This window comes from Bubalus kerabau, chromosome 5, assembly GCF_029407905.1.
Source record: "Bubalus kerabau isolate K-KA32 ecotype Philippines breed swamp buffalo chromosome 5, PCC_UOA_SB_1v2, whole genome shotgun sequence".
In the NCBI taxonomy this organism is placed as follows: Eukaryota; Metazoa; Chordata; class Mammalia; order Artiodactyla; family Bovidae; genus Bubalus; species Bubalus kerabau.
The window spans coordinates 97,234,115-97,255,967 of NC_073628.1; the positions used below are offsets into that span (position 1 = coordinate 97,234,115).

General features: G+C 47.1%; 1 protein-coding gene across 2 annotated transcripts in view; it reads left to right on the forward strand.

Annotated features, from left to right (window-relative positions):
• The window catches only part of MTOR (mechanistic target of rapamycin kinase), a 123,316-nt gene that overhangs the window by 100,500 nt on the left and 963 nt on the right, over window positions 1-21,853 (forward strand). For both annotated transcript variants that reach the window (XM_055582322.1, XM_055582323.1), the window contains 21 exons: window positions 424-539; window positions 1,450-1,567; window positions 5,085-5,336; window positions 6,014-6,114; window positions 6,792-6,888; window positions 7,249-7,347; window positions 7,642-7,764; window positions 7,975-8,157; window positions 8,556-8,690; window positions 8,899-9,073; window positions 10,333-10,468; window positions 11,078-11,225; window positions 11,811-11,933; window positions 13,287-13,369; window positions 14,431-14,503; window positions 14,946-15,020; window positions 15,403-15,538; window positions 16,176-16,241; window positions 18,333-18,413; window positions 18,691-18,771; window positions 21,057-21,162. In XM_055582322.1, the coding sequence (XP_055438297.1) occupies window positions 424-539; window positions 1,450-1,567; window positions 5,085-5,336; window positions 6,014-6,114; window positions 6,792-6,888; window positions 7,249-7,347; window positions 7,642-7,764; window positions 7,975-8,157; window positions 8,556-8,690; window positions 8,899-9,073; window positions 10,333-10,468; window positions 11,078-11,225; window positions 11,811-11,933; window positions 13,287-13,369; window positions 14,431-14,503; window positions 14,946-15,020; window positions 15,403-15,538; window positions 16,176-16,241; window positions 18,333-18,413; window positions 18,691-18,771; window positions 21,057-21,162 (2,507 nt within the window). The remainder of the gene's footprint in view (window positions 1-423; window positions 540-1,449; window positions 1,568-5,084; window positions 5,337-6,013; window positions 6,115-6,791; window positions 6,889-7,248; window positions 7,348-7,641; window positions 7,765-7,974; window positions 8,158-8,555; window positions 8,691-8,898; window positions 9,074-10,332; window positions 10,469-11,077; window positions 11,226-11,810; window positions 11,934-13,286; window positions 13,370-14,430; window positions 14,504-14,945; window positions 15,021-15,402; window positions 15,539-16,175; window positions 16,242-18,332; window positions 18,414-18,690; window positions 18,772-21,056; window positions 21,163-21,853) is intronic.

The window sequence follows — 21,853 nt, forward strand, 5'->3', positions numbered from 1 at the left end:
TTTTTTACACTATAATTTTTCCTGTGCTACTGTCCAGGGTACACAGTGTCTTAAACAAATACTAAGGGTTCACTAGCCTGAAACAACTCCCAAGAAGTCTGATTTCCCCCAAGGCAGTATATTGATAGTGAATTAAGCAGTGATTTCTGATTACTTCATATGGATTGTTATTTGGGGAAGTTGGGCAAGTAGATTTTCTAAGGCTTGTTAAACTAGTAATTGCAGTTGGCCAAGGAGAGTTACTCCTTGAGTTAAAAAAATATGAATCCTCTTGACAAGTCCAGCCATCTCTCAGCATTATGCCCTCACCCCCTGTCCTACCCCATGCTCTAGGATGTTCTTTGGGAGAGGGTGAACGGCAGTTCCTTTCCCCTGGTGTTGGGCCAGACGCCAAGTGACTCCCTGTGCTTTGTCCTACTACAGATTGATGCCTTCCAGCACATGCAGCACTTTGTTCAGACCATGCAGCAGCAAGCCCAGCATGCTATCGCCACCGAGGACCAGCAGCACAAGCAGGAGCTGCACAAGCTCATGGCCCGGTGAGCTCGCTACGGCCAGGCCTGCCACACCCCAACCCTGCCCCATCAGCAGCCTCTGCCCCATGGTCATGGTCAAGGCTCCCAGAGCAGCCAGTTGCTTGCATCTCTCTCACCTTTTCCAGTGCTGCACAGTCTCTGCCACTTATTTTCCCAGGATCCAATAGCCCAAGAGCACCCGTGTGCTGTTCTCCTGCTGTCCAGCTTCCAAGTTAAGACTCCTAGCTTTCAAATGCTGCTGGTTTGATGTGTGACTTTAGATAAGTTACTTAACCTCTCTGTGCCTCAGCTTCCTCATTATATAAAAAGGGGATAGTAAGAGTTCCTTTTCCCTAGGGTAGAACAGGATGGTGTGAGGATTAGTGGAAAGAAAATGTCAAGCACTTGGAGCAGTACCTGGAACAGAGTAGCAACCAGTGAACGTTAGCTGTTAATTTCATCATACAAAGAATGAAGGAGGACGTTGCTGGCAATCCGGTGATCAAGACTCCATGCTTCCACTGCAGGGACCTTGGGTTCTATTCCTGGTCAAGGAACTAAGATCCCTGCATGTAGCATGGCACGGCCAGAAAATAAGGGAGAAGCCATAAAGCAATTGATAAGAAAAATTACTCTCAGCAGCTGCCACCCACCGAAATGAATTTGGGGAAGCCAGGTCCATTCAGACTTCAGTGTGCCAGTTACCTGGTTTATGTTAGCATTGACAGAGAGCAAGAAGAGACCATCCCTTAAAAAATTGGTGCCCAAAACCTGTCTGTTTTCCTCCAGGTGGCTGAGAATCCAGGTGGTTCAGTCATGTTGCCTCTGTAGACTGGGAGTCAACCATAGGAAGGCCATTGCGCTCCCAGGATGTCATCCTCAGCACGGCTCTTCTGAGGAGGGAGCAACATAGGGTTTGTTTCTCTGTTTTCAGATGTTTCCTGAAACTCGGGGAGTGGCAGCTGAACCTACAGGGCATCAACGAGAGCACGATCCCCAAAGTCCTGCAGTACTACAGCGCCGCCACGGAGCACGACCGCAGCTGGTACAAGGTAACCGGAGACGGGAGTGAGCCGGGCTCCCCACCGCTGCCTCCAGACGCCGGCCAGTGTGGCCCAGGGCGCTCACGCTTCACCGCAGAGCCTCGGTGGCCTGGTCTGGTACCATGAGTTTGATTTTGAGTGCCAAGAGCTAGTCAGTCAGAGGTCTGACTGATACAGAAAGATTGAGAGATTCTTTCACTTGAAAAAGATTTATTACACCATGAGTGTGTGCATGGCTGTGGAGATGCTGTTGTCTTTTTATTCTTTTTTAAATGGGAATATAGTTGCTTTACAGTGTTGTGTTAGTTTCTGTGTACACTGAAGTGAATCAGCTATGTGTGTACATATATCCCCTTCCTGTTGGACCTCCTCTCACCCCCTCCCCTTATAGGTCATCCCAGAGCAGAGCTGAGTTCCCTGCGCACTAGCTGTCTGTTTTACACACGGTAGTATATGTATGTCAATCCTAATTTCCCAATTCGTCCCACCCTCCCCTAATCCCTTGGGCCCACATGACCACTCTCTACATCTACATCTTTCTTCCTGCCCTGCAAATAGGTTCATCTGTACCATTTTTTAGATTCTACATATATGTGTTAACATGCTATGTGTTTTTCTGACTTACTTCACTCTGTGTGACAGACTCTGGGTCCATTCACATGTTTACATATGACCCAATGTTGTTCCTTTTTATAGCTGAGTAATATTCTGTTGTGTATATGTGCCACATCCTCTTTATCCATTCATCTGTCAATGGGCATTTAGATTGTTTCCATGTCTTGGCTATTGTAAATATTGCTACAGTGAACATTGGGGTACATATCTCTTTTTGAATTATCATTTTCTCAGGGTATATGCCCAGTCTTGGGATTACTGGGTCCTGTGGTAGTTCTTACGGTAGTTCTAGTAAGTTTTTAAGGAACCTCCATACTATTCTCCATAGTGGTTCTATCAATTTACATTCCCACCAGCAGCACAAAAGGTTCCCTTTTCTTCATATCCTCTCCAGTCTTACAGACTCTTAGCAGCTTGTTTTCCTAGACCATGTGGACACACAGTTAGTCTTTGGAACTTTATACTTCCCTTGTAGTCTCTGGAACTTTATCTTCCCTTGTAGTCTCTGAAACTTTATCTTCCCTTGGGTCATCTGTTCCTTCCCAGCTTCTTTATGATTTCCATCCCTGCCTGCTCCTCATCTAAGAACTGAACTTTCTGTTTCTGTTGGAAAGCTCTGAGTAACATCCTGTTATATAATAGAAAATTTTTCAAGAAGATAAAGAAAACTAGAAAATGTATAAAAGCTTGACTGGTAGAGGAATAAGTCTTGGAAGTACACACCTCCGGTGACAGCATGCTTTCTCATGTTTTTTTAATATCTTTTCTGAGGAGCCTCCTGATTAGACTGCCTGTGAGGCAAATGTCATCCACTCCTTTCCGGTGTCTCTTTAACCTGCTAATACTCTGGGAATGAATCCCTCTGGGGTCAAAACCTGCATCTGAAGGCCCTGGAAACATCTACAGTAAAATTCTTGCCGTGCTTTAAGCATGTATCAGTCTGATCTGAAAAATGCCCATTTTGTGAAAGCAGCAGTAATTATTCTCTCTAGGACAGCTTCAGTCCAGGACTGGAAGAATATGTCCAGTGAACCTTTGACCAGCTGGAGCCTTACTAATTAGAACTGTGTCCTAACCAGATTACTTTCCTTCAACTTTTCTGAAAGAAATGAATCAAAGGAAAAAAAAAAAACTGGCTTTAGTCTGGGCCTATTGAGTCTGTGCTGTCGTCTCCCATCAGTGATGCATGGTAGTCCCACGTGCCTGCAGGACTCTTTCTGTCTTGTTTGCTGTGACCCCCCAGCTCACTGTACATATACAGGTATTTGTGGATTAAATGAAGGTATGGGAAAGCTGAGCCTAGGTCACTGTAGGATTCTTATTCATCAAGTAGAAGTTGATTGTGATTCATCTACTCTGCTTAGCTGGGGAAATGGACACTTCTGTGTTAAAGCAAGGTTTTTAGCAAGGGATTCAAAGAAATATACCAGTTATCCAGAAAGTTGCAACTATGAGTGGATTATTTAATGTCTTGCTATCATCGCAAATTTACAAAGTTCCAAATCAAACTCTTCCTCATGCCCTGTGCACCAGGCAATGCTATCTCAAAGCATTACTACAGCTCAAACCCTCAGAGGTGTGAGTAGTTGGCACCAAAGGCTTCTTCTGGCTGGCAGTCACTGACCACTCATTTCTGACAGGCCCTCAGCCAGGTGTGAGGGACAAGCAGTGACCACGAGTCACCCTCCATGGCTGGCCTATTCTTTTAGTGTGCCCCCTTTCCCACTGTTCTCTGCCTAGTTAAGACCTCTGCCTTCACTCTCTGAACTTCTGCTCTCCTCCATCATCTGTTTTGTATCTGCTGCCAAAGGAATTTTTCAAACCCAGCTTTTAACCCATCTTTTTTTTTTTGGCAGAGCCATACTTTGTAGGATCTTAGTTCCCTGACCAGGGACTGAACCCAGGCCCTAGCAGTGAAAGTACCAAGTCCTAATCACTGGACCACCAGAGAATTTCCTTAAGCTCTTTTTTTTTTAAACTGTACTTATTTATTTGCTCTTGGCTGTGCTAGGTCTTTTTTGCTTTTCTCTAGTTGCAGCAAGTGGGGGCTCCTGTCTGGTTGTGGTGCGCGGGCCTCTCACTGCAGTGGCTTCTCTTGTTACAGAGCACAGGCCTCTGGTGCACTGGCTTCAGTAGCTGCACAGCCCTGGCTCTAGAGTGCTGGCCCAGTAGTTGTGGTGCACGAGTTTAGTTGCAGCACGTGGAATTTTCCCAAATCAGGGATCGAACCCATGTCCCCTGCATTGGCAGGCAGATTCTTAACCACTGACCTTCAGGGAAGCCCCTTAAGCCATCTTTCAAAGCTCTGTTGGGAATTCCATGCCCTCCTGTGTGTGTCCTGAGCTTCAGGCACATGTCTATTTTCTGTGAACCACGCTGCTTGCCCACCTGCATCTTCATCCCTGTTCTTACAGGACATCCTTGCTGTGTCTTCCTATTCCCTCCTCACCCATCTGGCATGGCTCAAGACTTGCCCCAAATCCCTCCTCCATGAAGCCTTCCCAGCCCTGCACCTGGCGTTCCCGTTGTCTCTCTCTCGTTGCCCCTGTCCCATTCTGCCTATTTGTAGGTCTTTGAGCAACCTCTTCTCTAGATGAAGAGGTCCTAAGTCAAGGCCCATGGCGTGCTTCTCTTCACAGGCCCCCCCCATCCTATGTCATCCGCCGAAGTCCCTGATGCAACAGATGCACCGCAGGATGAATGAATCACATTGGACTTAGTGAAACGCCCCATTCCCAAGTGTTCCGCTGAAGTGAAGTGAGGATTCGCTTTACTGACCACTGAGAAGAAAGGGCAGCCCTTGCTTAGCCTCAGCTGTGGCCTCACACCCCTTGAGGCCCTTGATACCCGAGCCTCCTGCCCCAGCTCTTGTCACAGCCCCTGTGTCTGTCCTCTCATCCCACCCCCCCAGGCCTGGCATGCATGGGCAGTGATGAACTTTGAGGCTGTGCTCCATTACAAACATCAGAACCAAGCCCGCGACGAGAAGAAGAAGCTGCGACACGCCAGTGGGGCCAACATCACTAATGCAGCCACTGCTGCCACCACAGCGGCCACGGCCACTGCCACCACCACCAGCACCGAGGGCAGCAACAGCGAGAGCGAGGCTGAGAGCGCCGAGAACAGCCCTACCCCGTCTCCTCTGCAGAAGAAGGTCACCGAGGTACCCGCCCCCCAACCCCTACCCCCCACTATCACGGACTGACCCAGGCACCAGGCGCCCTGAGGATGGAGCCCTGGTTAGCCTTACAGGAGCCTGAGGCTCTGCTCTGAAGCCCTGGAGGAAGCCAGAAAGCATGGCTTGCCATCCGGTATTGTTTAGACGGTACTTCTGTATGTGTATTTGTGTTTGGGGACCTGATGTAGCCTCCGTGCTGAAGAATGAGGTCCTTGTCATGCCTCCCACATAGCTGAGCTCATTCTCCTAATGCCTGGCACCTGTGTGGGGGTGGCCTACACATCTGCAGCCCACTCTGAGCACAGAGCCCAGCAGAATCCACTGTTTTTTTCTGTCCCCTTCCACTTCCCCTGGGGCAGTCAGTTCAAGCTCTGGGGCAGCTGATAAGCCCAGAGATCAGCATGTTCAGGGCCTTGGCCCCACCTCCTCTGCCGCCCTGTCCAGGAAGCTACTCTTAGCCCAAGATATTAACAGTTAGGGCACCATTGTAGTTACAGGGTGCTTGCTACATGTCAGATGCTGATCTAAAGGCTTTTTGTATATTAACTGATTTAATCCTCATAACCACTCTTGGAGATGTGCTTTTTAGTGGGCTGTTCTGCCCATTTTACAGATGAGAAAGCTGAGGTGGGAGTGTCACTAACATACGTGTATTCCAACAGGATTTGTCCAAAACCCTCTTGATGTACACTGTCCCTGCTGTCCAGGGCTTCTTCCGTTCCATCTCCTTGTCACGAGGCAACAACCTCCAGGACACGCTCAGGTATCAGGAAGGAAAGTCCTGGTGGGCCATGTCGGGGGCAGGTCACAGGAGTCACCCATAAAGTCCTCTTCCCCTCCCCACCCCCATGAGTACATCCCAGAGTCGCAGCTGACTGGGCCTCACTCGTGTGGGTGAAATATGCAAAGAGGAAGGAGCAATGCCTGAGGACTCCGGTGTGTAACCTGTTATGTAGGAAGAAGAAGCCCAGCTCTTTCTCAGAGTGTTGCTAGAATCCCTTCAGCTTTTGGAGGTGACTCTGAGAGGCCCAAACAAATAGCACAGGCCGGTCAGTCCAGAGGCTGTCAGTGTCCAGCCCTCCTGCGTCTGGGGGTTTCCCAGCTAAGTGCCAAGTCTACTAGTTGCTGCTGTGTTAGAGGCAACTCTTCCTACACATGCAAAGCTTATCCATGGACTCCTCTCTTAGATGTGTGAACTGGTGGCATGGTGATCCCTCCCTGTTGTCTGGAGTGACATAGGCCTTCCCTGGGGATGGTCTGTGTCCAGTCAGGCACTGCCAGCCACCACCACCCCACTCCTAAGTGCTCCTGGGACCAAGCACACTGGAGCCACTGACCTGGGACCCCGCCAGCACTTCTCTTCGAAAGAGTCTCAAAGATGACAAAACAGGCAAAACCTGGCAAATTAAAGTTTCTATGACTTTCCTTTTTCTTTTCCAGAGTCCTCACCTTATGGTTTGATTATGGTCACTGGCCAGATGTAAATGAAGCCTTAGTGGAAGGGGTGAAAGCAATCCAGATTGACACTTGGTTACAGGTAAGGACACTGGGTTACAGGTAAGGACACTAGGTTAGAGATGAGGGCACTGGATTACAGGTGAGAGCACTGGGTACAGGTGAGGATGGGTCAGGTCTTGCTCGTCGCCTCTCTTGGAATCATGCAGTGTTGAGAGGAGCAAGGAAGCAGGCACTATACAGTGGTAAGGAAGCAGCGATCAACCCCAAGGTCAAGACTCCATATTTTCTTCAGTTCCTTTAGAGAACTGAAGAGGATGAACCATTTCCATGCCCAGCAGTATCTATCAAACCAGTTGCAAGAGCTGTTCATGTCTCAGAAGAATAACTGGAGTTGTTTCCACATCTCATAGGCTGCATACTGTGTCTTTCTGAATATCAGGTTATACCTCAGCTCATTGCAAGAATTGATACGCCAAGGCCCCTGGTGGGACGTCTTATCCACCAGCTTCTCACAGACATTGGTCGGTACCACCCCCAGGTGCGTGGAGACCCCGGGCAATTTTCTGTCTAACCACTGACCTTTGATTTGGCCATCAACCTTTCCTAAAACTGCTCTAGGGACACAAATGCCCCTGGGAGCCAAGAGTCCTGTCCTGCCCCCAGGAGGGTCTGCCCAGCTGGCAGGCTCAGGGACCCAGGGTCTTCTGGGAAAGAAAAAATTCCGCCCAAGGCCACACAGCCCCTGCCTGGTAGACTCGGATGAGTGTCAGCACCATGCTCTTATCATCCTCCTTTTACACGTTTGCAAACGCTCCTTCTGTGCTTGCTTCAGGCCCTCATCTACCCACTGACAGTGGCCTCCAAGTCCACCACCACAGCCCGGCACAACGCAGCCAACAAAATCCTGAAGAACATGTGCGAACACAGCAACACCCTGGTGCAGCAGGCCATGATGGTGAGTCCGGGCAGACTGGAGGCACCAAGCAGAGGTCTCGAATGAGACACCTGAGCCACCAAGCAGAGGTCTCGAATGAGACGGCCTTCCTTCCTCAGGGCGAGGCCATGTACTCCCTCTGATGGCAGGAGTTCCTCCTGTTTCTCCGAGACGGGCCTTTCTGAGCTTAGCTCACCCTGAGCACATCCCTCTGTCCCCTTTCTGATCCAGGTGAGTGAGGAGCTGATCCGAGTGGCCATCCTCTGGCACGAGATGTGGCATGAAGGCCTGGAAGAGGCGTCTCGCTTGTACTTTGGGGAGAGGAACGTGAAAGGCATGTTTGAGGTGCTGGAACCCCTGCACGCCATGATGGAGCGGGGACCCCAGACACTGAAGGAAACATCCTTTAACCAGGTAGAAGACATGAACTGATGGGACCCCAAAGTCCTTAGCAGTCTCCTTTCCCTCTAACCTTTCTGCTGACTTGAATAAAATGTATTTTGATGGAGGGAGGTCACAGGATATAAAACACCAGAAATAGAATTGTCATGAAGTTACAAGAACCCTTCCAAAACTTTAACTAGAAAACCACAAGGTACCTCACAAGGCCATCTCGTCTCTCTTCCAACCTCACTTTACCTGAGAAGCCATTCTGAGGGTTGGGCTCCAGGACTGGAAAGCTGCCAAGCAACCCAGCCAGTGCCGTCCAGCCAGCGTACCCTCCTGAGCAGTTCTGCTGCCTGCTGGGGACTCAGAGTTGGGCTTAGTCAACGCAAGTGACACCTTGCGCATTCTCCTGCTTCCCCTCTCAGGCATATGGTCGAGATTTAATGGAGGCCCAGGAATGGTGCAGGAAGTACATGAAATCAGGGAATGTCAAGGACCTCACCCAAGCCTGGGACCTCTATTACCACGTATTCAGACGAATCTCCAAGCAGCTGCCTCAGGTAGGATCTCATGGCTCTAGCAGGGTTACCAGTCATTATAGTCCTTTCTGTTCCGCTGCCTGTGAACATTCTGATACTAAGTCCCCAGCACCTGGCTCCACTTCTATCTGCGGACTTTGGGACAAGTCATGGCTACTAGCAATCCGTTGAAAATATGTAAACACCATTTCAGAGGCAGAAAGCTAAACCCTGTGGTAACTATTCACAGCTCACATCCTTAGAGCTGCAGTACGTCTCCCCCAAACTTCTGATGTGCCGGGATCTGGAACTGGCTGTGCCGGGAACTTACGACCCCAACCAGCCCATCATTCGCATTCAGTCCATCGCGCCATCTCTGCAAGTCATCACATCCAAGCAGAGGCCCCGGAAGCTGACGCTTATGGGTAAGGCCTCTCGTGCACTTTTGGTACTTGAGTCTCCCTCCCAGCCTGGGGGACCCCTCCCCTCCTGACGTGACTGCTTGCTGTCCACACTGCTAACCTTTCTCCCATGTATTGAGAGTCGAGTGGAGGACATCCTTGCTGGGACTTCTAGTTGATTCCTACTGTTGTGCTTCCTTAAGTGAGGCCTATCAGCCCCACCCCAGTGCAGGTGGAAGGGAACCGTGCAGGCCTACAGCATGGAGGTGGGTTTGGCAGGGGGCCGGTCAGGGAGCCGATGAGGAAAAGGCTGCGGATGTAGCACAGCAGGTGACAGGCCACGTTGAGGAGGGCCACCTGGGCTGGAGTGTCCTTCTTTATACTTCACATCCTCTCTTTGCGGGGATGCTTTGTAAAGTGAACTTAGTGAAGCAGTAGTTCTGACAGTGCTGTGTGCTACCAGGAGGGTGGTTTTGAAGGCTTGAGTGTTCTGCTGGTACTCGGAGCTCTCGCACCTTTAACAGTACTCACGTTTCTTAAACAGTGATTATTCACCAGCAGTGGCGAATGCTGGTCCTTGGGTGGTTGTCTTTCTGTAGGCTGGTCTCTTCTAATACTAACATGCGTGTTGGTCAGCTTTCAGCAGCTTCTACCTAAAGGGACTTTAACGAAGGACTGTTTTCAGAAGCATGGCTGAGTTAAGAGGGCCAGCAGTATGAAGTGTATAATTATTCACCCCCGCCCTTCAGACCTAGAGGGCACCGAGTCCGGCAAGGGCTGTAACCTAGAAAGAGAGGACATCCCCTGATGCCATGGTCCAGACCAAGGGAGGGAGCTACTTCTAGAACCAGAACCTGGCCAGTTGTCAGGGGCAGGTACTCTGACCTCTCCCTCTTCCACCCTCTAACCTCCTGCCAGTGACCCCATTGGCCAAGTACACCAGGGAGCCCAGGGGATGTGGTCTCTAGGAGTCAGGCTTCTAAGGTCAGAGCAGAACAGAGAGTGGGTTGGGGAGTAACATGTAGAGTGACCATCTCTGGCACTTGAAGACAGAGCTTTTTAAAAAACTTTATATACTGTTGATTGGAACATCTCACTGGGGGACCATCAAAAAGAAGGCCATTCTTTTCACCCATTCTAGGGCACATTTCTTCCGTTTGTCAGGACAGTGTGACTGGATATGGTACGTGTCTGCCGACCTGCAAATGCAGCAGTGGTCCCCCAGCCGACAGGATGGAAACCCTCTGATCCTCACTGACTGCTCCCCGCTTCACTCCCCGCAGGCAGCAACGGGCACGAGTTTGTCTTCCTCCTGAAGGGCCATGAGGACTTGCGGCAGGACGAACGGGTGATGCAGCTCTTCGGCCTGGTCAACACCCTTCTGGCCAATGACCCGACGTCTCTTCGGAAAAACCTCAGGTATTCAGGATGCCACAGAGACAGCCCTAGATAACTAGAGAAATCTAGTTATTTCTTACTTCTTTTCCAGGTCGTCACTTACCTTTGCCAAGTAAATGATTCTGTACCTGACAGGAGGTCATCAGTAGCCAAGATGTCAAAGAGAAAGACTCTCCGTTGGTTTTAGAGTGTTCTCAGGGGAAGTCCTTCAGAGGACTCAGAAAGGAACATTTCATGGCCTTTAGATGGGAGATTCGACAAATTTGATGGGTTCTACGCCAAATGAAATGACAGCCCTAATAAGCCTTCCTGTCCTCAGGCTTCTTTCACTCCTCTTTCTGTTAAGAACATGGATGTTTAATGGGGAGGTCATTTTAGGCTTAGACGTCATCATGGGATTGTTCCCCCAAAGCGGTGAGTTTGTTAGGCAGGTTGGGAACACTGTGGTACCTTTATACCATCAACCCCGATTGTGTTTTAGGCTTTATGCTTCGCACCATGTCCCTCACCACATGCCCCACAATAGCCTTTTGTGGACAGGCTCATTAAAACCAGTTTGCATGTGCCATGAGTGGCTCAAAGGTCTGCTCTGTTTTCTGTTCATTGACCCTGCTTTCCTATGGGCTTTAGCATCCAGAGATACGCTGTCATTCCATTATCAACCAACTCGGGCCTCATCGGCTGGGTCCCCCACTGTGACACACTGCACGCCCTCATCCGGGACTACAGGGAGAAAAAGAAGATCCTTCTCAACATTGAGCATCGCATCATGCTGCGGGTATGTGATGAGGCTGCCAGACCCAACCCTTCAGTGTCTTGAGGGTGAAGCTCGCAAGTCAGTTCAGGAATTGGTACAGAGCTGTTTTCCTTGTTCCATTACTGAAAAATCTATTCAAGGGAATTAGCTATTGATGAAGAATTAATGGTATGAGTCTTCAAGCAGATAACAGGATCCTAAAGCCTAGCAATTAGGTTTTCATCACCCTCCATGAGACTGGACAGTATTTTACTCATCAGGCAACATATATCTGCTGATCCTAACATGGTACACAGAGTGCTGACTGGCTGAATGGGGAAGCAGGGAAGCGGTGTTCAGTAGTGTGTGAGGGAGAAAACTGAGAAAGTTTATGAACCTCCCAGTGCTCTCATTCACACTGAAGCTGGTACCAAGGCAAGGCCTGATGCTTGCCCCTTGTGCCCTGGCCCCTCCTGTGGTCCTCAGGTTAGAGTGGCCACTGCTTCTCCTTATTCCCCTTCTCCTTTTGGTGGCAATGGTGAAATTAGAACCCATCTCTGCCTGGCCTCAGAGCCTTGTTTCTTCCTGGATATGAGTTTCTCGTCTCAGACTTGTGTCTTGGTGCAGATGGCTCCGGACTATGACCACCTAACTCTGATGCAGAAGGTCGAGGTGTTTGAGCACGCCGTCAACAACACAGCTGGGGACGACCTGGCCAAACTGCTGTGGCTGAAGAGCCCCAGCTCCGAGGTATGGCGCTCCTGCCCCACCAACCTCCCCTCTGGTCAGGAAGGTTGTTTGCTCCTGTGCGCCCGGTGGACGTGTCCTGTAACGAGTAGCTGTAGGTGGTGGGTAGTCTTTTAGAGCAGAAACCAAGTGGCTGAGCCACGCAGTCTAGCTGTAGTTAGTTTCATGTTTCAACCATTGCTTACAACAGTATTTTATTAAGGCTGTTAAATCTTTTTCATATATATTATTAATTTCCTATAGATCTGGTTTTTCAGTTTTGTTAATAGTATGCTTCTAGGTTTGAAGTTTTTGTTTTGGTCTTGATGTACATTTTTAAATGTTAGAAGTTAATAGATTTTTTTAATCCTTTCTTTAAAGTTTCTTTGGCTTTATATTTAGAAAGGCTCGCTCTACCTCAAGATTTTCTTGTACTAATTATAAGATTTGTTTTTACATTTAAATCCTTAACCCAAGTTGGAATTTAAAGTTAGGGTATAGATTTTCTTTTTTTAAGGTGATTAACCAACATGACAGTATTACCAGGAGCTTCCCAGGTGGTGCTAGTGGTAAAGAACCTGCCTGCCAATGCAGGAGATGTAAGAGACATGTGTTTGATCCCTGTGTTGGAAAGATCCCCTAGAGGAGGGCATGGCAACCCTCTCTAGTATTCTTGCCTGAAGAATCCCATAAACAGAGGAGCCTGGCAGGCTATAGTCCATGGGGTCGAAAAGAGTCGGACACTACTGGAGTGATTTAGCACACACACAGTATTACCAAATAATCCATCCTGTAACAGAATCAACTTTTATTATATACTAAATTCTTATATGCCCTTGAATTTCTTTCTAGAATTTCCATATCATTGATCTTTTCTGCCTATTTATCCTCAAGTATCCCACTGTTAATACAAGTCTTTTCTCACTAGTTATTTACATGTAATTTTTTTCCAGGTAAATTTTAGGATCATTTTGTCAAGATTCCCAAGAAAGTGCCAATGAACTTTTATTGAAACTACATTAAATGTATTAAATAATCTGGAAGGATATTACATCTTTTCAATCTTAAGTGGATAGCCTTATATGGATATTTTCTTTCTTTCTTTCTTTCTTTTTTTTTTTATGGATATTTTCATTTACTCTAGTCTTTATATTTCTAAGCAAAGTTTAATTTACTTAGTCATCTAAGTTCTACACATTTCCAATTAAGTTTATTCTGAGCAGTTTATTAATTTTATAATTATGAATGATTTTTGTTCCCTCATACATTCTAACTGGTTATTGTTGGACTGTAAGCAAACAACTGATTAGGGTATAATTTGTATTGAAAACCAGTTAGTTTTCAGAGCCTCGGTTCGCATGTGCTTCTGTGTTCTAGGTGTGGTTTGATCGAAGAACCAATTATACCCGCTCTTTAGCGGTCATGTCTATGGTTGGGTATATTTTGGGCCTGGGCGATAGGTGAGTGAATTTGTTTCTTTGAATCTTCTTTCTCCATTACATGGTTTTCTTGAATGATTTCATTTTGTTTTCCAGTGAGCTTTATGACCGTTTGGTAAATATTTGTATTTTGTACTTTAGCCGTTTTTTGCAGCATCAACCTTAGTCCCTATTATTGTCCATGCCATCAAAACAACACGTCAAACTAAAGAGAAGAAAAACCATAGTTCAGGGGTACTTTCTCCATAGGTTGGTTTAATGTATTAAAAACCATATGAAATCCAGTTGATTTTATTGATTCAATAAACATTTATCAATCATCACTATGCTAAGACAAATAATCCTATTTCTATAATTAAAACCAACCAAAGTAGATCCGTCTGATATTTCTACATATTAAATTTCATCAAATGTACTGACTGCAAAAGTCATTTAGGAATGTTCAGAAATTTTAAAACATAATAATATTCTGATGTCTACAATTTTTCTTCTGGGATCATTCTCATGCAATTATTTGAGAGTGAAAAAATTGAATCCCACAAAAATAATAAATTCCTGTTTTTAAAAAACTTAGTAGAGCACCTGTCCAGAATACCCAGATGATTCTGCCTGGAGGGGCTCAGGGACTCAGGGAGATGAGAGCCCATCTCGAAGAGCCTTGTCACTCTGAGATCCCAGCGCTGCCAGGAACCTGTGACCATTTATCCTGTGACCAAAGACCTTGGGAAAACAAACTGTCTTGGTATCATGGGGCAACTTGTGATTCACACAGATCAATTCTCATTTGAGCCCTAGAGCAGGGGTTAGCAAACTTTTTCTGTAAAGGGCCAAATAGTAAATATCTTAGGCTTCACTGGCCTTACAGTCTCCATCACAAGTACTCATCTCTGCTGCTGCAGCACAAAAGCAGCCCAAAACAATGCATGAACAAATGAGCATGACTGTGTTCCAATAAAAATTATTTGTAAAAGTTGGGGGTGGAGTGCTAGCTTTGGCCTGAGTGCTGTCATTACCAACCCCTGGCCTACAGTCTCACAGACCTGGGGATTTGTTCATCCGAGCTGTTCTCTCCTGTTTCTCAGACACCCATCCAACCTGATGCTGGACCGGCTGAGTGGAAAGATCCTGCACATTGACTTTGGGGACTGCTTTGAGGTGAGCATATGTTCCAGAACCCAGAGGACCACCCTCTACCCTGCTCCAACCATTTAGGCAAACTTAAAAGCCCAAATGCCGTATTCTCTCAAGGTGATAGAACATCAGTCTAACAGATGAAGTATGTGCTATTTGATTCTTGCTGTTACAGGACTCAGAAAAGGAGATGCTGGTTGAAGGCCTGTGCATGATACACACTTATCTTTTTTCTCTCTCTCTCCCTCCCCACTCCCCCACCTTCTCTTTTTTTACTTTTAAATTTTTAGGTGTCTTAAATTATAGCGATAAGTCCCATCACTAAACTAGATTCACACTGTTTCCTTTCTATGCTGTAATTGAAATCAGTGCTGGTTATGCAAAGGAAAGCCACTTACCTGCACCTGGCTCCAGCTGAGGAAGGCAGTCTAACCAGTGGACCTGAGTTTTCCCTTATTACCCTTAGGTTGCTATGACCAGAGAGAAATTCCCAGAGAAGATTCCATTTAGACTAACGAGAATGCTGACCAATGCTATGGAGGTGAGTGGATGTTGGTAACAAGCTGCTTTGAAGTGGGACCAGTATAGCTATCCCCTCTCCAAGGACAGACTTCCTTCCTTGTTAGATCTCCAGCTCCGCAAATGCCCAGCTTATGCTGTAGTCGTATCCTCCTGGTATTTTCCATCCTGTTAGAAATGATCAGTCTTTAAAAGTCTTACCCAGCCTTTACGCCAGACCTTGTTTCATATGAATGACAGTCCTGACCCTTTGCTCTGAGGCATTCCCAGCCTGGCCCTTCAGCGATGGCCATGTTATCTCTCTCTGAGTGGGGTGACACACCCTCTGAGGTGACACTGGGTGGTAAGGCCTTCGGGAACCAGCGTGGTGACTTCCGTGGTGAGCAGCTCTGGCCCATCTGCAGGTCACGGGCCTTGATGGCAACTACAGGATCACGTGCCACACCGTGATGGAGGTGCTCCGGGAGCACAAGGACAGCGTCATGGCCGTGCTGGAAGCCTTCGTCTATGACCCCCTGCTGAACTGGAGGCTGATGGACAGTGAGTCTCAGCAAGAGCCCAGGTGCTGGGGTTCACCCCCTCCAACAACGGGCGTGGCCAGTTCACAGTCCTGCCCCTCTTCACACACAGAGCCCAAGACCCAGTACTCAGCTGCTGCACCACACTTCCACAGGGCAGCTGTGGTAGCTGGAAATTAATTTCAAGTATTTTTATTAACTAAGAAAACTCTGGTCATCAGTTTAGATCTTGATTAAAACATTTTTCAGAATAAGTAAGTACTCTAGTGACTTTTGTTAGGTTTCATGTTGAATAGCAGATGGAATTTTTACAGGATTTGCAAACAGTTGTGTTATCTCAACAGTGTCTTAGTCTACTCTTCATTCCGACCTCCTCAGAAGGTGTTTACTAATCAGAGGCGTCTTCTCTACTGCAGTCGTCACACACTCACTTGTTATCCAGTTTACATCGTCTGAATCCCACTCAGCCATATAAAATGCCCCTCAGGATCAGATGCCTTGTGAACATCCACCCATGTACTCCTGAGGGGTACATTTTTGGTTTTATCTTAGTTATGGCTTTTGGGAAAATTATATTTTTATGATTAAGGGAAAGTATATCAGCCAAGTTTTTTCAAAGTTTGAAGCGCTTTTTAACCTCCTTTTCTTTCTTTCCCTAGCAAATACCAAAGGTAACAAGCGATCACGGACGAGGACAGATTCCTACTCTGCTGGCCAGTCAGTAGGTGAGTGCTGCAGACTGTCCTTTTTGTCCAGGGTATTTCTAGAATAGGGCAAGCCTTGTCACTGCCTTAGAAGACATGACTTAAATAATAAGCATCTAATGTATTTTTTATTTAATGACTCTCAGGAAGAAGTGGGTACCTAAAGCTCAGAAATTTTTATCACACTATCCAATCTTAATCTACATGTAAAAACATAAATCAATTAAAAGTATGTCTGAATTGGACTTCCCTGGTGGTCCAGTGAGTAAGACTCCACACTCCCAATGTAGGGGGCCTAGGTTCAATCCCTGGTCCAGGAATTAGATTCCACATGCCACAGTTAAGATCAGAAATTCCATGTGCTGCAACTAAGACCCAGCAGAGTCAAATAAATTAAAAAAAAATTTTTTTTTAAGTATGTCTGAATATTAACCAGTCTTTAGCATGCCCTTTAATAGTGTCTGGGATAATTATTAGCTACATTACCTTCATTCTAAAGCTTTGGGAATAGCTCAGAAATGGGAAGATGGAAGCAGCGGAAATATACACACACTGCTACCTGAGCATCTAGGAAGCCACAGGAAACACTGTTCCCAGGAATGTGGTCCGCAAAGCAGGGTTACAAGAAGATAATGTGCCTCTCAGAGCCAGAACAGGCTCTGTGTATTCCCTGCTCTCAGACGTCTTAGAGTCAAGCTGTTTGACTTGTTTACCCTTCCCCTTTACCCCTTCCCCCTAACCCAACCCTTTGACCCCCACATTCAACAACATCCTACATAGTCATATTTAGGAAATACCATTGGGATGTAAAACAGTTAAATATTCTCTCCAAATACTTATGGAACATTTGCAACTGGTTACCAGCTAAGCCAAGTGGTATTCAGAGGTAAGAAAACAGTGTGACATACTGAGCATGCTCTGAGGAAGCACAGAATCCCAGAGTGTATATGGAATAATAGAGCAGCTCACTGCACTGTGTAGGCAGGTGCCATGTGGTTTGGTTGGGAACCAGGGGGTGGTAGGCCTTAGAAAGGAGGTATCACTCTGAACTGCGAGGGTTAAGGGAGCCCGTGGGGTGGTAGAATTGAAGCTGAGCCTTACTGGATGAGTGGAATCTGGATGGGTAGAAAGGAAGAGAGTGTTCTCTCCAGGAAATGGGCATCCTGGATCCATGTCATCCACAAATAGCTTGGACTCTACCCTGGACACCGTGATAGGACTTGGGAATCCCTGAATCACCCACAGTGTCTGGGGGCCTTGTGCGGATGACTGGTCTCACCCAGACTATGTGACACTTACTGGTATAACTCTCAGGGTCTGCCTTGTTAATACATTACTGGGGACTCCCCTGTGCCGCCTGTGATATACCGAGGGGAGTCAGGACAGCTTGTTCTGGGGGCACCAGTGGTGTAGCCCTGGTTGCTTGTATGTGCCTCAAAAGTTAAGTTCCAAGGACTCATTAATTAAAGTATTATCATCACTAGCTTCGGTTTGAAGACCTGTCGTATCCCAGGGCCGTGTGTAAATAGCTTCAGAGTTCTGATTCTAGATACCTCTCCTGAAGGCCACAGTCTGCAGAGGGTGAGCCTAAAGCCTGTGGACTTCTCCTGAGAATTGATGTATAAATTCCTCCAAGGAATAACATTTCAGTCACATGTGTGATCCTTTGAAAGCTAGTTTTCTTTATGTTATGACCAGTTTGGGTCCAACCAACCAAATTTTGTGGCCAGATCTTTGACCTATGAGCCTATTCTGTATGTCAGAACATTTTATTAATGCTGTGTGTTTGCAAATTCAAGCAGATTTCAAAACTTTCTTTGAGGGGGTGGGTGAGTTGTGCCGTGTAGTTTGCGGGATCTCAGTTCCCTGACTAGGGATTGAACCCAAGCCACAGCAGTGAAAGCACTGAGTCCTAACCTCTAGACAACCCAGGAACTCCCTAAAAAATGTTAAATTCATAAAGAGCATAACACTTCCTATTTCCTTTCTCCTCTGAGACAGGTGGGGCAGGTGTTAAAAGAGAGATCGTACGTGAAGAATTAGAGCCAATACCTTGGAACAGTGGCTTCTTGGTGTTTGAATTTTCTGCTGATTTTTTTTGTTTCCTCCTAGAAATTTTGGATGGTGTGGAACTTGGGGAACCAGCCCATAAGAAAACGGGGACCACAGTGCCAGAATCTATTCATTCTTTCAGTAAGTCCAGCCTCTGAGGAATTGCATCAGCGACTAGCTCATTAAGAAAAGAGCAGCTGTGAACACCAGGAGGAGGGTCAGTAAGAGGAAGCAACAGAACTGCCTTTGAGCAGCAAAGGTCCCATGAATTTCTCATTATATTCTGAGGACAAAGATAGACAAAGAGGAAGAATTGCTCCACACTTACAAAAGTGAATATGTGAGAAAAACAGGGGTGTGCATTGAACCTGTTATGATGATCCAATCTTACTATTATTTCTGCTTTTGTTTATTCCAGTTGGAGATGGTTTGGTGAAACCAGAGGCCCTAAATAAGAAAGCTATTCAAATTATTAACAGGGTTCGAGATAAGCTCACTGGTGAGTGTGTATATGTGTTTACTTAAAAGGAACATAAAATCTCCTTGAGTGGGTATTCAGCCCGGTTTCCAGTGGTTATTGGTGCCTAAACTGTGACTCTGTGCTGCTAACTGGCGTGTCTCTGAGGCCATCAGTGAAGGATTCTCTCTGATTCTCTAATGACCAATGAACTTCCTTTAAGTAATGTTATTAATCTCATTTTAACAGCGAAGTTTAACAGTAAAGTTCTATTGAGTCCAAAGTCAGCCAAATTCAAGAAAATTAATCATCATGGCTTAATATTAGAGCAAATCTGACTACTTGGTTCACTGCCCACCTGTGCTCAGATAGCTGTTACGGAATGGAGAGCCTGGATGGGAACACCGTGCACTTTTGAACAGGAGATGTGTCACGTTGACCAAGTGGTGTGACATGGGGGTGGGAGGCAGGGAGGCCAAAGGCCCAGCACCACTGCTGGGACCCCACAGGCCTGTGTCTCTTCCTCTGGCCACAAAGTGACAAGAACACCTCACTCAGAAGGTGGTGAGGATGAACTGGGACGTGGGAGGCCCAGCACGTAAGCTCTATCATCAAGGGATATTGGTTCATTGAGCACCTGCAAGCGCTAGATATTGAAGAAACAGTGTCGGTTAAAAACAGGCATCTTCCCTGCTTTCATGGGACTTAGACTCTAAAGAGGAATACTGTTGTAAGTGGAAGAAAGACTAGGGCTGTGAGGACAGTAACAGGGGAATTTAAGTCCAAGAGTTCCAGAAACGCTTCCCTCAGCAAACTACCTAGGATCCAAAATTTTCTAGAAGTTAATTAGGGCAGATTCTTCCAGGTAAAGGAAACAGCATGTGCAAAGACCCTGTGGTAGGAGGCAGGATGGCAAGAATAAAAGGTCAGAAAGCCTGGCAGACCAAACTGCCCCCAAGAAGGTGAGAGGAGCACGATGCAAAGTGTTTGGACTCTGAGAGGGCCAGGGCCAGACCATGCAGGGCCTTCTGTTTTTACCCTGTATCTTGTGGGCAGTGAGAAACCACTGAAGAATTTTAAGGGGGTGGAGGGGAACTGGGCAGGTTTGCATTGTGAGATCCTGCCTGCTCTGACTGTGGGGGAAGCAGGGGCTGGAGGGGAGGAAGCGGCTGCCACAGTCAATGCCAGTTGGACAGTTGATTAGACAAGGATGGCAGTGGAGATGGAGTCAAGAGCTGTTTAGGAGGAAAATGCAAAGGACTGATGATGGGCCGTGAGGGGTGGGGAGGGATCAAGGGTGGTTCTAGGTCTCTGGTGGCCTTCTGAGAGCTCTGATGAGCCTGGCAGCCAGAATAAAGCAGTGGAAGAGAATGCGAAGTGAGAGAGAAGGAACAGAGACAAGTTTCAAAGCTCTCAGGAAGTCTGGCTTTGCAGGGAGGAGAGAGGACATAGCTGAAGAGGGAGAAGTTGGATAAACGGCTCTGTTTCCTTCAACAGGAGGAGGAATGTGTTTACAGAAAGTGAGCACATGGGCGGGCGGGGACACAGTGCAGACGTGAATGAGAGGCAGGATGGTCAGTATTGTAAGGCTCCTGACAAAGAGGAGGCGGTGGATCACAGTGCAAGTGAACTTGGCCTTAAATGGGAGGAGGGCCCACTCTCCGGGGTGATGGAAAGGAAGAAGGGGGAGCTCGTGTTGAACAAAGCTGGCACCTCGAACATTGCCCAACATATCAGGGCTCTGAACTCTGCCCTTAGTAAGTCAGTTGGCTCTAGAGGAGGAGATGAGGGCACCTGCTGAGGGTAAGGAGCCAGAGGAGGTTTGGATGCTCAAGGAGAGGAGAGAACTTTGTGGTGGAGATGGAAGGGCGTATAGCCAGAGGAGCTGGCCAGGCAGTGCTGAGCGCCCATGTAAGGCAGGAGACTATGAGTGTGTGATGAAAGCAGGCAGCCCTGCAGGACAAGGGGTTGGAAGGAGAGGCTGGTAGGATTGAAAGAGGCTTCTTGGCCACTTGCCCGACTCAGGGGTGATTATGGAATAGAAGCCCACTGGCCAGATCTTTGCTACTCCTGCACTCTGCCCACTGTAGGACTTTACCTTCTGTAAACCAAGAGCCGAGTATATATTAGTGTGTTTATTAGTATATATTAGGTGTTTATGGGTCATGTGGAGGTGAATTTAAAAATCCAAGTATTATATAGCATTTATATTCACGTACGAGGGGGAACTGATTCAGGCTGTGTGGACAGTTGAGCCTGGCTGGGGGACTGGAGCTGGGTGGTTGGTACCTGGTGCACACTGGACGCTTTTGTTCCTCATGTCCTAGGTCGGGACTTCTCTCATGACGAAACCCTGGATGTCCCAACACAAGTCGAGCTGCTCATCAAACAAGCGACATCCCATGAAAACCTCTGCCAGTGCTACATTGGCTGGTGAGCACCTCTGTTCAAATAAGCAATCAGGCCCCTACCCTGTGCCTCAAAGCCAGAGTCACAAAAAAGATATGGGGGGTTATCCATACAGGGAAATTGGGTATCCATATAGGGAAACTGTGTCTCAAATCTCTTCAAAAGTTTATACTGACTGGGTGTGCTCATTGTTCCAAAAAGGGGAAAATGGAGACATATGGATGTGTATTTGGAAGGCAAAACACCAAAGTGAATTAAAATGACATGTTAAATTGACTTAGATGAATAGGTGAGGCCCCCTTATTTGAGGAGTGGGGGTGTTCTTTTGGGGGTTTTGCTGTCAATTCAGAGATACAGGAAAGGCAAAGCAGAAGAAGCCAGAGGGGTGACAGAGAGGAGATGAAAAGACAGATTTATCATCCACGTTTGTAACCTCAAGGACCACTCTGGGGTCTGCTTTGATTAATCGCCTGAGGCATGCTTGAAGGTAGAAACTAGAGAGAGAGGGTGACAGAAAGGCGTCCTTGCGGGACCACAGCAGGCGTCTGGCCTGGGCTGGAAACGATAACGCCTGTCCTGCACAATTAGCTGTGGGAGATCTCGGGGAGGGTCCCAGGGGTGGGCAGACCTTGCTCTTTGCATTCTCAGTATATCTGCATAAAGCTTTGAAGAAGCGCAGATTATTAAAATATTCCTTTTCTCCCTGTCTCATTAG